Source organism: Hyperolius riggenbachi, chromosome 11, assembly GCF_040937935.1.
Source record: "Hyperolius riggenbachi isolate aHypRig1 chromosome 11, aHypRig1.pri, whole genome shotgun sequence".
NCBI lineage: Eukaryota > Metazoa > Chordata > Amphibia > Anura > Hyperoliidae > Hyperolius > Hyperolius riggenbachi.
Window position 1 is genome coordinate 136447199 of NC_090656.1, and position 15513 is coordinate 136462711.

Consider the following 15513-nt stretch of genomic DNA (forward strand, 5'->3'; position numbering starts at 1 on the left):
CGCTCATTGCTCACCTACAAATAGCGACCCACATACACAAAGAGAAATTCTATACCAGAGGAAGAGGACATGCAAAAACCCCACCCGAGGATACCAAAAGGTGCATATGGTTACATATCCATAAAGTTTGTGTCATATCCAAACTCACGGGGTGTCCACATGTGTAACCCACCTAACTCCATTCATGCAGGCCCCACACAATGAAAGATCAAGAATAAACATAAACAAGTGTAATAAAACCACAGCTTCTTACCGTTAGACTTAATGGGGAGATAGTCATCTATACTAACCCATAGAAAGAAGGAAGAAAAAACATGAACGTTAGTACATCACTAATTCTCATCAATTTTTTTATATTTGTTTTTTTTTATGTATATAATAAACTGTTCATATATGTGTGTGTTTCCAGTTTTTTAGATTGGTTGGATTGACTTATTGGAGTCCTTCCCCTTTCCTTGATGAGGAAGGAATACACGGATACAGATACAGTGATTACCTAATAATGAAGAAAGATATGGAGCTTTTCAGGAGCCTGTTGGAGATGCACCAGTGCTTTTTGCACAGTAGATGACAGTGTTGCTTTATGTGGACTATATTTTGTAGAATATTTTCAAAGTCTAATTATTTATGTTTGGAAGTACTATATAGGTTATGTTTATGAATATATGTATATATATTTATGTGTCAGAAATATTTTGGATATTAATGCCGCAGGAAATTGAGTGGGATGTGGGAAGTGGAGATGGAACGCACGCGAGATCATTGCGCATGCGTAGCACTACTCGGAAGTAATTAGAAATTAGTTCCCCTATCCGGATGCAAGGGACGTGCGCCAATCAGTGCGCACACCCATTGACATCGAGAGCACGGCCGCGCTCCTCTACCCACCCAACACAGTATTTAAACTACAGGCGGCGATTGTTCAGTAGCCTCTCCAGAAGCAGCCGTTACGCTGCGACCGCGCAAGTTGTCCTCCTGGGTCTCCTCCTGGCTATATCTCTCCGGTAGGCAGAGCTCTCTTTACCACACTGTGGGAATCTTGTCCCCATTCAACTGCACGCTTCACTTCTCTGATTACTCCATTGTGGGCAATAACTTTTCAATAGGTTTGCACTTGGCACTTTTTCTATTATCTACTTCTAGTTGTTCAGAATATATTTCTCTATTGCAGCAATTATATATTTTTGTATTTTTTGTAGTACTAGTAGTTCTTAGGGAGATTTTTCATGCACTTTTGTACAGGATTTAGGTCCATAGGAGACATGCACAAATTTCTGCACATACTGTGTGTATGCGTGCGCCCACCCCCCTCCTTTTTTGATGGGGCGCAGGCATGCACACAGTTACATTGCACTTATGCACTTTATTGATTATATGATTTATGCAATTTTGATATAGGGAGTAGTGTGAATTGCACTATATAGAATTGTATAGGGTCCTGCTATACCAGTGAGAGACAATTGATATTCTAACTACTTTGTGGTGTATATATATTATTGCCAGTGAGGGGTAGTGCCAGTTACTGTATAACTGACATGGACCAGGAGAGTTGTTTTTTAATTGTTTTTATGATTCGCTTGTTGATTAATAAAACTATATGAATTTGACATTGATGTCTGGAATATTTGCGTGACATTATTATTATTTTCATTACTATTATTATTATTATTCCATATGGCCTAAACAGGTTTTCTCGTTTTCTTTTGACATAAAGTCCTCTTGTCAATCAGTTCTATTTGCCAGGCAAGGGGGCAGTTAACTAATAATTGTATCAGTTGTTAACTTATGTGTGATGACGGGGAGATTTTTTTTCCCTCCTGCAATTGTTCTGTATCAGGCCCTATGGGAATCTGTAAAAAAGGGCGCCTGAGCTGCCTGTATGAAAAGGGTGCCTCCATAGACATCAATGTTTCTGCAAATATCGGCTACAAGGTAGTGAAAAAGGGTGCCCGAGTTTTGATATAGGCTACAAGCGGGCGCCCCTTGGTGGCCCATATTTTATTTGGCTACGTTCGGCTACAGTAGGGCACCCCTTTGTGGCCCATATTTTTTTCGGCTACAAGGTTTTTGGCTACAGTAGGGCGCCCCTTTGTAGCCCATATTTTTTTTCCGGCTACAAGGTTTTCAGCTACAGTAGGGCACCCCTTTGTAGCCTATATTTTTTTCAGCTACAGTAGGGTACCCCTTTGTAGCCCATATTTTTTATTCAGCTACAAGGTTTCGGCTACAAGGTTTTTAATTCTGCTACAAAAGGGCACCCTTTTATAGCTGAGATTTTTGATTCGGGGGTGCAGGTTTGGGGGGGTTATGATTAGGCATCAGAAGCGGGGGGTGGTGTCCTAGGGTTAGGGTAAGGCACCACTAGGGGGTTTAGGGTTAGGCACCACCAGGGGGGACATAGGGTTAGGCACCACCAGGGGAGTCTTAGGGTTAGGCACCACCAGGGGAGTCTTAGGGTTAGGCACCACCTGGGGGGTTTTAGGTTTAGGCACCACCAGGGGAGTATTAGGGTTAGGCACCACCTGGGGGTCTTAGGGTTACGCACCACCAATGAAGTCTTAGGGTTAGGCACAACCAGGGGAGTCTTAGGGTTAGGCACCACCAGGAGGGTTAGGGGAGGGTTATGTGTGAGAGTAGGGAGAAGTTAGGTCATAGTAATCATCAGGGGCTGTCTTAGGGTTAGGCACCACCAGGTAGGGGTTAGGCACCACCAGGGAGGGGTTAGGCACCATCAGGGGAGGGTTCTGTGTGAGAGTAGGGATAAGTTAGGTCATAGTAATCAATTTATCTCAGCTATATCTAGAGCCCTTTTATAGCCAAACAAATTTTGCCTATAACAGCATCCTTTTTATAAACTAAAACTAGCTTTTTCGGCTACACCAGGAGCCCTTTGTAAACAAATTTGGCATATATGGGCTACAACAGGCACCCTTTTTTCCAGGAGATGTTATTTATGGTTGATCATGCCTTTACTTTGTCTAAAATGGTCTTAAATAAAGAGTACTTTTAAAATACGCAGTTCTAAAATCACATTAAAAAAGAATTTAAAAAATATATATATTTCAATTATGAATCTATGAATATTAGAAATAAACGTTTACTGTTTTTTAAACTCCACTTGCTGGTTCGACTACAAAGTTCTGTAAGTAGAAAAGTATATGGATTCAATGGCATAATAAACAAAGGGAAGGTCATATGCTTTGATCAGTCATTTTAAAAAACACAAACCAGTGTGACTTCTAATGCAGTAGATACGACTAATGAAGGGAAAAGGTACATAATGTAGGGTACTCGCAAGACTAGGTGTCACAGATTGACCAGACAGATTGCTAAATGTCTGCATAAACAAGCACATAACCACATTTTGCAATAGTATACAGAAGACCAGACACCAGGTAAATAAAAATAATAATAATAATTGTTATGTTAATGAACTATTTAAAAATGAGAACACGGCATGCATTAATGGAACCACAAATCCCAGCAAGGCTGTTAGTACGCCATCGGTGAGTTGGGCACCGGGAGAGCCAAATGACGGCTCTCCCTGCTGCCGCTAAACTCACCGGCGGCTTCAAATACTATTCCCCCTCCGAGACGTCGCAAATCAGAGAGAGATGATATTCAAGGTCTGGTGATTGTCGGAGCTTTTAATTACTCTTACGTGCCCCGTGCAGCATAACATAGCTGCTATGGGAAGCCTGGTTTCTGCGCCCTTAGTCAGCAAACCCCACACCACCACAACGGTGGTGGTAGTTGCTACCTGTGTGGGATCAGCTACCGGATTTTCTCTTAGTTGCTGCCATCCATTCAGGCACCGGAACTCAAAGTCATATCCTAATTCTTGTAAAAACGATGCACTTTTTTTCTAGACGCCGAAAAAACATTTGATAATATATAGTGACTTTGGCTAGTCAGCTAGAGCTACGGCACTAGATTGGGGTATAGAGGCTGAATGAAAACGAGAGATCCGCCAGTCATGACACTGCGTTTACAGATTATGTAGTCCTTTTCTTGATTGGTCCTTTGAAAAAGTTTCCTCATTTGTTTCATATTCAGGAAAAGTAGGTATATACAGTGACTTTAAAATCAACCAGGCCAAATGTGAGTTGATGTAATTGTCGTCTTTAGATGATCAAAATCATAGAATGGGGGCTATCAAATTCAAAGTTATCCAGCAGTTCAGATATTTAGGCATAAACCTGAGCACGGACCCCTCTTTTCTGAATTCCCTTAACTATGATCCTTTCATATAGAGAATAAAGGAACAGTTGTTACGCTGGGAGAGTCTTCCTATAAATGTAATTGGTGGAGGTAAGTGAGTAGTGGAAAGATTACTATACCTGTTACAGACTATTCCGCTCTTGGTCAAGCATAAAGATATACAGGATCTAGAGAGGTCATTTATAAAATTCTTACGGCAAATGAGGAGAGACTTCAAATTTCTATATACAAATACAAATTAGCATTTGGCATTCTGAAATTCATCGGTATAACTTGACTTGGCCTGTTTGTTTAGTCATGTTAGGGATTCGGTACGAGAAACTAGTGTATTTTCAAATTTGTTCCAAGGCCATTCTCCATACTTCCTACAAAGATTTACCAACCCCACTAAAAGTGAGTAGGATGGTGCTGGACACCGGTGTAACAAGGAAAGAGGTCAGGAAAAAGTTGTATATACCCCTGCAACTCTCCAAATACATGCCACTATGGGGTCACCCTGGCTTCAATGCTAGCATGGAGGTTTTGGAGAATGGGAAGACAAAAGTATTGCAAAACTGGGTAACTTATTAATAGAGATGGCCCGAACCTCCGATTTTCGGTTTGCAAACCGGATTCACGAACCGCAAAAGTTTGGTTCGTGCGAACTTTCGCGAACCGCAATAGACTTCAATAGGGAGGTGAACTTTGAAAACTAGAAACACTTATGCTGGCCAGAAAAGTGATGGAAAAGCTGTTTCAAGGGGTCTAACATCTGAGTATTTGCATGGATGAGTGGGATGGACGCCAAAAGTCCCAGGGAAAAATCTGGATTTCACGTAAAGCAGCATTTTAAGGGCAAAAATCACATTGAATGCTAAATTGCAGGCCTAAAGTGCTTTAAACATCTTGCATGTGTATATGTTTCGGCCAGAACCCGAAGTTTGACCACTTCTAGCTCTGGCCGGCCACTTCAGGTTCTGGCCGGCCAATGTGCGAAGTGGCCGCTGCGCTGCAGCCAATGTGAGAAATGGAATTATTCCTGTAACATTAATGTATCTTCTGCCCGCAGCGCAGCGGGCAAATGTAACAGATCAAGCCGCCGGCTTTTTCTCTGCCTCTGCAGAGCAAAAGCCGGCAGCTTTATCGGTTACATTGCCGCCGGCTTAATTGCATTAAATTAACTAAGTTGTGATACATTTCTCACATTGGCCGCAGCGCAGCAGCCACTTCGCACATTGGCCGGCCAGAACCCAAAGTGGCTGGCCAGAACTAGAAGTGGCCAAACTTCGGGTTCTGGCCGTAACATATACATCAATCAGGGAGTGTAATTAGAGTACTGCTTCACATTGACACAACAAACTCACTGTGTAATGCACCGCAAACAGCTGTTTGTGTTGTGACGGCCGTGCTGGACTGGTGCGCACCATGGCGAGAATGCAGGCCGTGGCGGTTTTCAAGCCCATATGGTCGCTGGGCTGTGGCAGCTGAATGAAAGAACAACAGTGACTGTCCAGCTGATCAAATTTGGTCTGTCCACAATGCAGCAACAACTTTATTATCTTGGGTGTGCCACACCCCGAGACACTCATATAGCCGTCGGTCATTGCTTCATTGTGATACACAAGCCCTTTCACCACGGCAAGGTAATGATCACAAAGGGGAATGGGCACATGTACATGCCTTTTGTTTTGTTGTTGCAGTTGCAGTGCAGCCAGAAAAATTAGGCAGGCATGTACACGCACCAGAAAAAGTATTACAGCGGCCTTAAAAATTCAGGAATCCGCCTGGTGTCCTGGACCCTGTAGGTGGTGGCGGAGAAGGCAGTCAAGCGGCCGGCAGGCAGAGAGGATGTGTGGGGAGCGACTTAGTCTTGGGGCAGGCAGTCACACGGCGTGCAGGCAGAGATGCTGTGTGTGGGGACTGACTTAGTCTTCAGGCAGGCAGTAGCCCTCCAGGATTCATGCCTCATTCATTTTGATAAAGGTGAGGTACTGAACACTTTTGTGACTTAGGCGACTTCTCTACTCAGTGACAATGCCCCCAGCTGCGCCGACGGTCCTTTCTGACAGGACACTTGAGGTAGGGCAAGACAGAATTTGGATGGCAAATAGGGACAGCTCAAGCCAGCGCACCCAGTAGTCCAAGGGTTAATCGCTGCTCAGTGTCTACATCCACACTTAAGGCCAGGTAGTCGGCTACCTGCGGGTCCAGGCGTTGGTGGAGGGTGGATCCGAAAGGGCTAAGAATGTCCGCATGTCCGACATCACCATGAGATCGCTGGAGCGTCCTGTCCTTGCCTGCGTGGACATGGGAGAAGGATTACTGGCAGCGGTACCTTTATTGTGTTGTGCTGTAACATCTCACTTAAATGCATTGTAAAGCATAGTTGCCAGCTTGTTCTGCAAGTGCTGCATCCTTTCTGCCTTCTGGTGATTTGGAAACATCGCCGCCACTTTGTGCCTATACCGAGGGTCTAGTAGCATGGCCACCCTGTACAGCTCTTTCCCATTGAGTTTTTTTTATACAGGGGTCCCTCAACAGGCTGGACAGCATGAAAGACGGCATCTGCACAAAGTTGGATGCAGACGTACTATCCATCTCCTCTTGCTCTTCCTCAGTGACGTCAGGTAAGTCCTCCTCCACCCCCCAGCCACAAACCATATCACAGGAACGTTGAGCAGCCTGCTGCGGTTGTTCTTCTGCCTCCGCTTCCTCCTACAAAGAAACACCTTCCTCATCATCCGAGTCTGACTCCTCCTCCCCACACGACTCTTCCTCCTCCTCCCCCCTCTGTGCTGCTGTTCAGGAAACATCTGGTTCTGATGAGAATTGATCCCACAACACTTCCTCCTGTAACTGTTCCTGTTCACGCTCCTCCACAGCTTGATCCACCACTCTACGCACGGCACGCTCCAGGAAGAAAGCGTACGGGATCAAGTCGCTGATGGTGCCTTCACTGCGACTCACCAGGTTGGTCACCTCCTCAAACGGCCACATGAGCCTGCAATGCATTTCGCATGAGTGTCCAGTTGTTGGGCCAGAACATCCCCATCTCCCCAGACTGTGTCCTTGTACTGTAGTTGTAGAGGTATTGGGTGAAGGCTTTTTCCTGTTCTAGCAGGCGAGAGAACATAAGGAGGGTCGAATTCCAGTAAGTCGGGCTATCGCAAATCAGGCGTCTCACCGGCAACTTGTTTCTCCGCTGAATATCGGCAAAGTGTGCTATGCCCGTGTAAGACCGCCTGAAATGCCCACACAACTTCGTGGCATGCTTCAGGACGTCCTGTAAGCCTGGGTACTTTGACACAAATCTTTGAATGACTAGATTCAGCACATGTGCCATGCAGGGTACGTGTCAGCTTTCCCAAATTCAAAGCAGAAAGGAGATTGCTGCCGTTGTCACACACCACGTTGCCGATCTCCAGTTGGTGCGGGGTTAGCCTCAGCCACTGATCCACCTGTTTGTTCAGAGCAGCTAGGAGAGCTGCTCCAGTGTGACTCTCCGCTTTGAGGCAAGACATGTCTAAGATGGCGTGACACTGTCGTTGCTGGCATGCAGCATAGGCCCTGGGGAGATGGGGCTGTGTAGCTGGAGAGGAGATCGCAGAACCAGTAAAGTATAACTGCCACTCAGCCAAGGAGGAGGAGGAGGACGACGACAGTGAAGAGGATGTAGCAGGAGGAGAGGAGGTGGCAGGAGGCCTGCCTGCAAGCCGTGGAGGTGTCACAAGTTGGTCCGCTGCACAGCCACCTACTCCCTGCTTGTCAGCGGTCACCAGGTTGACCCAATGGTCTGTGTAAGTAATGTACCTGCCCTGACTGTGCTTGGCAGACCAGGCATCTGTGGTTAGATGGACCCTTGACACAACGCTGTGTGCCAGAGATGGCACCACTTGCCTCTCAACTTCACTGTACAGTTTGGGTATCACCTTTTTAGAGAAATAATTGCGGCCTGGTATCTTCCACTGCGGTGTCCCAATGGCCACAAATTTAAGGAAGGCCTCAGAGTCCACCAGCTGGTATGGTAACTAGAGATGGCACGAACGGTTCGCCGGCGAACGGTTCCAGGCGAACTTTGGGTAGTTCGCGATCGCATGCGAACGCAAACTTTCACGGAAGTTCGGTTCTCCCCCATAGTGCACCGTTAGGGTCAACTTTGACCCTCTACATCACAGTCAGCAGGCCCGTTGTAGCCAATCAGGCTACACTATCTCCTGGAGCCACCCCACCCCTTATATAAGGCAGGCAGCACCGGCCATTATAGTCGTTCGTGTCCCTGTAGTAATTAGTGAAGGGAAAGCTGCTGGCAGACTCTCATAGGGAAAGATTAGTTAGGCCCTTGTAAGCTTCTTAGCTTGCTCCTGACTGATTTTTATTCCTAAAATAGCACCCCACAACAGCTCTCTTGAGAGCTAATCTTGTTCTTGTGCTTTTTTTCCCCCCTCCTCCCTCCTCCTGTCTTCCAGGGATTTGTAGGATGTCAAAAGCCAGCTTACATACATTGGCTGGGAATCAAACCCAGGTGAACTGCTTGGAAGGCAGCTATGCTCACCACTATACCACCAACACTACATGCTGAAGCCAGCCTAGCATGTACCATTGTGATATACCCAAGAGAAAAATGAGCTTGCTTAGGGATTTGTAGGATGTCAAAAGCAACCTCACATACAATGGCCAGGAATCGAACCCAGGTCAACTGCTTTGAAGGCAGCTATGCTCACCACTATACCACCAACACTACATGCTGAAGCCAGCCTAGCACGTACCATTGTGATATACCCAAGAGAAAAATGAGCTTGCTTATTTGCCTAATTTGCTAGATGAAAGCAGTGGGACACATGGTGATACTGCTTACAGGCTGCAATTCAAGACTTCAGAAAGACCATGTGCCCCCCTGGATGATGCTGGTGTAACACACACAGCAAAGGACAGCAATTTGAAGTCTGGAAGATTCCAGGGCAAGGGTGGGAAGGATGAAAAGCTAGGTGGCCATGCAACCATTCCTGCTAACCTAAAGCTTACTTGTGTCTTACAACACATTGGCTTAAGACTTTACCAAATCCAATGCTCCAATATGGGGAAGCTTCTCTGTTTGCTGTTTTTTTTCTCTTGGGTATATCACAATGGTACATGCTAGGCTGGCTTCAGCATGTAGTGTTGGTGGTATAGTGGTGAGCATAGCTCCCTTCCAAGCAGTTGACCTGGGTTCGATTCCCGGCCAATGTATGTAAGCTGGCTTTTTCCCCAGGACTTTTGGCATGTATTCCACTTTGCCATGTCCCCCTCCAGGTGTTAGACCCCTTGAAACATCTTTTCCATCACTTTTGTGGGCAGCATAATTTTTTCTAGTTTTCCAAGTTCACCTCCCCATTGAAGTCTATTGCGGTTCGCGAAAGTTCGCGCGAACTTTTGCTCAAAAATTTCTATCACGGACACCTGACTGTTGCTGTGGGCAGAGAAGCAGGAACCGCTCAAGATCAAAGGCGGAGTGGAGGAGGGTGGCTGTGAAGGTGCAAGGAAGAAAGCAGCTAAAGATGCTGCACCTGAAGGAGGAAGAGGAAAAAGAGGGTGGCTTTTGTTTTGTGTGCTGCTTTTCCTCTGGTGCTCCTCCCACTGCAGTTTGTGCCTTTTCTGTGTGTGCCTTCGTAATGGCAGTTGTCCCTACATGGGTGTTGGCCTTTCCACGGCTCAATTTTTGGAGGCAGAGAGAACAGATGGCATTGCTCTGATCTGAGGCAGACACATTAAAACATTTCCAAACTGCTGAGCCCCCCTGGGGTGATGGAACTATGGTGGCATCAGCAGCTGACGTTGAAAGGCATGTTGGCTGGCTGTCCATAGGTGGCGATACATGGTGCCGGACACTGCCACCAGCTGTTTCTGATGAGCTCCCCCTGCTTCTTTCAGAAACTTGTCTCCCCCTACTCCTCTCTGACTTCCCCTCTGAACTGTCCCCTTGGTCATTTCGTCTCTTATGAACCCACGTGGTATCCGTATCATCGTCATCATCATAATCATTCTGCCTAGCTTAGCTTGCCTCAGACACCTCCAAAACTGCACCAACAGCAGGTACTTCATCCTCCTCCTCCTCACACGTTACGTCCATAGTGTCACCTAACTCAGACATATGAGGTAGTGTAACCTGCTTAGCTCCTTCATCTGGTTGTAACAATAATGGATGCGCATCAGTGATTTCCCCACCAAATAACTCCTGCGAACTACTGTCAAATGCAGTGGATGTGGTGCTTGCAGTAGTGTTAGTAGCTGTGGAAGATGAGGTGTTCTGTAACTAGTCAACCACGTCCTGACAATCTTGGGAGTTGATGGGACGTGCCTTCTTTTGTGCATTGTACTTTGGTCCAGAGCCGCACGAAATCACATTAGCATGACCTCGCACAGACCTGCCGGGTGGCCTTCCTCTGGGTCTGCATCTACCTGTTTTGTCCGTTTTGTCCATATCGGGGGGGATGAAGTGAAAAGTATGCACTGACTTGACTAATACAATGTGCAGTCACACAGGTGCAGTTAACAGGTATGCACGGAGTGGTATATCACACTGCGTGCACCCACGTAGGTAGGTGGGTGCACTGAACACAACAGGTTGGTATATGCAGTGATGGGTATTACAAATGTGCACCTGTCACACACACACGTACCGTGAACAGGTACAGTGTCTGGTGGTATTAAATATCACCGTGCATGCGCTCACGTAGGTAGGTGGGTGCACTGTGAACAACAGGTAGGTATATGCAGTGATATGTATTATAATGTGCACCTGTCACACAGACAGGTACCAGACAGGCACAGTGACACTGCGTGCGCTCACGTAGGTAGGTGGGTGCACTGAAGTGAACAACAGGTAGGTATATGCAGTGATGGGTATTACAATGTGCACCTGTCACACACAGACAGGTACCAGACAAGCACAGTGACACTGCGTGCACTCACGTATGCATCTGGGTGCACTGTGAACAACAGGTAGGAATATGCAGTAATGGGTATAACAATGTGCACCTCTCACTCACAGACAGGTACCGGACAGGCACAGTGACACTGCGTTCGCTCACGTAGGTAGGTGGGTGCACTGTGAACAGGTAGGTATATGCAGTGATGGGTATTACAATGTGTACCTGTCACACACACAGGTAGTCACTGAATGTGCTGTGCCTGGCAGTGGTTGTCTATGCAACACAAGTGTCTGTGGGACACACATACACACACAAAAAAAAAAAGATCACAAGAACAAGATTAGCTCTCAAAGTTGACCCTAATGATGCACTATGGGTGCGAATCGAACTTCCAGAAAAGTTTGCGTTCACTCGCGAACGCGAACCACCAAAGTTCGCCGGGAACCGTTCGGGCCATCTCTACTTATTAAATATTTCTAAACTGCTGGCATACTTTTGCAGAAATAAAGCAATCCACGGGCCTGCCACAATCCCAGTTTCTATACTATACCCAGATACGGTCTTCTGTATGTTCCAGGGTGTCTGACAAGTCTAAGATTTGGTTTATAAATGATTTTGATAAATTATTTTTCACCCACATTTGTAAATTGTCTTTAGCTGATCTCCAAAAACGATTAAAAGAAATGTAGGTTAGAACAGATAGCTCCAGACAATTTGAAAGCTTGGACAATAGATATTAACCACTTAATCTCCCCCGGAGGAGTATCTATGTCCCTGCAAAACACCACACCTCGCAGTGACATAGATACTTGTCCCTTGCCGCCGCGCACTGACACTCACTCCAGCGCATGCTCCCGCGTTCATTCTCGATGCTGATCTTTAGAGGGGGGGGGGGGGGATGAATGAATGGGAACTCAGTTCCAATTCATTATTTTACGTCCCTGTGACAATGAACGCCGGCATCAATGAGATGCTGTGGTCATTGTATCAAAATGAAGTAACACGTCCACGCATTACTTCCTGTTTACGCACTTATAGTAGGCTAATAGGAAATAATGCGCAAGGACATCTTTTGGCCAAATAGTAACATTACACCTACATACATTTATTTTATTAAAAAGACCCATGCTTACATTTAAAATTAACTCCTTCCATCTCACACTCTCCCATAGTACACAAATACATTTTTTTGCATAAAAAAGCATAAAAAGTTACCTTAGGGACTGAACTTTTTTAATATGTATGTCAAGAGGGTATATCACTGTTATTTTTCAAATGATGGGCTTCAAAGTACTAGGGAAATATTTTAAATGTTGCAATAACTGGAACAAATGGGCAAATAAAATATGTAGGTTTTATCTACACTAGACTGTGTGGGCTTTATCTACACTTTATCTACACGTTTTATTTTAAAACTATTATTGGCTGAAAACTGAGATATAATTATTTTTTCCCATTTTTTTTATTATTCCCAATAAAATGCAGTTAGAATAAAATAATTCTTAGCAAAAACTACCGCCCAAAGAAAGCCTAATTAGTGGCAAAAAAACAATGTGCAGATCATTTCAGTGTGATAAGTACTGATAAACTTATTGGCAGAAGAATGGACGTAGCGCTTAAATGTGAAAATTGCTCTGGTTTTTATGGGGAAAAACCCATGAAGGTGAAGTTAATGATCAAGATATAGGGACAAAGATTATAGAGGGTAATATGCCGAGACACCCCTAATCCGGCATTTAGTGGCACTTATTTGGCCCGAAGAAGTGAGCAAGTTCCCACGAAACGCGTTGCCTGTGCTATATACCAATAAATAATTCATTTTATATGAATTTGCGGTCATTGAGGTAAGCCACCTCATTTTTTTCCTTTTAAACTTTGTCCTTAAAGTATTTTATACTCCTTGGGCACCTCTTTTCCCTTATCTGTGTCCCATTCCCCCCCCCCCCCAGTGAGGGAAGTCCCTTACACCCGAGTCCTATTGGTTCTACCAGTACATAGGCTATCAGAGTGTATGTGTTTTTTGCAAGACAGCGACCATCTCCAGTGGAGTCTGGTTTTTGCATCTCCACCTGTCTGAAGTCCTCGGTTGCCCTTTTGCAACCCACCTTTGTGAGTATTCCTCATTTGTTCTATTATCTACCCCTACTGTGACATACTGCACCATTTGGGCTCCCGTTGCCTCGGAGGTAAGTATGATGTGTGTATGTTTATTTTATTTTTTTTAATTTTCAGTTAAGCTTTGCTCTAAAAACAGCTTTTTCTTCTTCAACTTCTTCAATGGAAAGCTTGCTGCCGCATCCAAAGAGGTGATAACATTATATTTAGTTTACATTTATTGATCTGCTACAACTAGTATACATTCCTAGTTGTGCTGAAAACTAGCTTTTTCTGTTGTAGAAGCAATGAGCTGAGAAGTGATCACTAGATAGATTTTAACATATAAATACAGCAGCTATGCAATAAAATGCAATGGCAGCTTTCAGAACAGGTCAACTGTACTTTGGTAACCTGAAATTTGTAACAGACAATATTACGTGTGCACAAAAACAAATATGGTAATTGTATTGGTAATAAAAAGTAGGAAAACACAATTTTATTGAATGTTATATCAGAGTTTTATCTCACTTTAATAATAAATACCCCTCCAGCTCATGTTACAGTGTCCAAAAATGTAAGCCGCCCAATGTAAATATGTTCCACTGTCTTTGGCAATGTATCCCAATTTCACTGTATTGGTACAGGGTGCAGAATTATATATCTCAGATTTGTCATATTGATTTCCATCGATCTCAAGTATTATTCTTGTTCAATTATATGGAAAATGAGAACACACAGTGACAGAAAATATCAAACCATAAGACAAAAGGACCAACCAAGTTACCTCATCTCATCCTAATAACAGCCAGGAAGACCATTTAGAATAAATGGTTGTGTCACCCTCCTCTCCCCCCCCCCCCCCCCCCACACTCACACTTATGGGATCTAAAGGAAGAGCTCATACATGTGTTCAATATGGACAGATGGGAAACTTTGAACAAGGATGAAAGCTTCTTTGCGACATGGAAAACACGTTGTTGTTTTTTTTGCACACTTACAACAACTGCTGAAATACAGAAATGAATAGATCACTTTAAATACACCTCCTGGTACCCCATTGCAGACTTGCAGGGAACTCCAGGTTGCTTTGAAGTTTATGTAATGAACCAGATATCAGTGCACGGGGATTTGTGCACTGATGGCTGAAGGAAGGATGGGGAGATTTAGAGTGGAGGTGAAGGGGATTAATATGTTATTTCCTGCTCAGTTCGTTTTCTGAAATGTGACATCCAAATAAAATAAAAATATTATATACTGAATATATAACTGTGGCATTACCTCTGTGATGATCGTGGAGGAGAAGTCGCTGTGGTCATAGACCCAGCCATCTTCACAGGATTCAGTGTTGAGTTCTGAGGTCACATTAGTCTTGAGGCTGATCTTAATAGTGTTGTACCTCATGCAACTTTTGCTCTTTATATCATCCACTGGTATAAATGCTGCCATGTCACTGAGATTGTAGGTAGCTGAAGCATTATCCTCTCCGGGAATACGACAGCGGTGTGCAGGTATTGCAGCAGTAAAGTTCTGAAGAAAATTATGGCAAGCCAAAAAAGTGATAGGACTAAGTAACATTAACGTATTAAGCACCTGGAAACGGCCCATTCCTCCAACTGTTTGTAGCAGGTCATTAAAACCCATTACTGAACTCCTGTATATGGTCTTACAGTGGCCAACAAAAGAATGACAGAGATCTGAGCTGAACACTTATTGAGGCTTCTATCCAATACTGTAGCTCCACCTTGGGTAGCGTGAATGAATGCTGGCAATATGTATAATGATTCTGTCACATTAGTATGTGATTTGGAAGTTGGTGAGAAAGCTTCTGTAAAGTCAGATAATCCAGATGTGATGCAGAGAGGAGATGGTTTACTCTTATACAAGTTCTTCCACACATACATTCACTCATTTATGATACAATATCAATAATTTCTCTAAATGTTAATTCTTACTCTGGTTAAAACATAACTGACACACCTTGTACACTGGTTGCATATATAGGAGAAAGGCCAGAATGAGTCAAAACTGTGGGTTTGTATAGATTTCTGATTTCCACAGTACTGCAGTTAAAGGTCTTTTGTGATATAACAAAATTACTCATTATATATGAAGTTAACCACTTCAGCCTAACTGGATGAGTATACGCCCAGTGTAATTGTGGAGAGTGCACCACTAGTTTGTTATTAAATGAGGCACGTGTGGTATCAGTTTATCCGGCACGAATTGTAGAATACATTGTGGTGCATTTTAAAGCTTGGACCCACATCACATGAGAAATGGGTAAGGACAAACTCAATCCAACATAAAA

At 44.3% G+C, this 15513-nt stretch overlaps 1 protein-coding gene across 1 annotated transcript in view; it reads right to left on the reverse strand.

Annotated features, from left to right (window-relative positions):
* Window positions 1-14846, reverse strand: part of LOC137538790 (solute carrier family 22 member 20-like) — a 151166-nt gene extending 136320 nt beyond the window's left edge. Inside the window, exon 1 of the mRNA XM_068261110.1 lies at window positions 14484-14846. Coding sequence (XP_068117211.1) covers window positions 14484-14846 — 363 coding nt within the window. The remainder of the gene's footprint in view (window positions 1-14483) is intronic.
* Window positions 14847-15513: the final 667 nt, after the last annotated feature.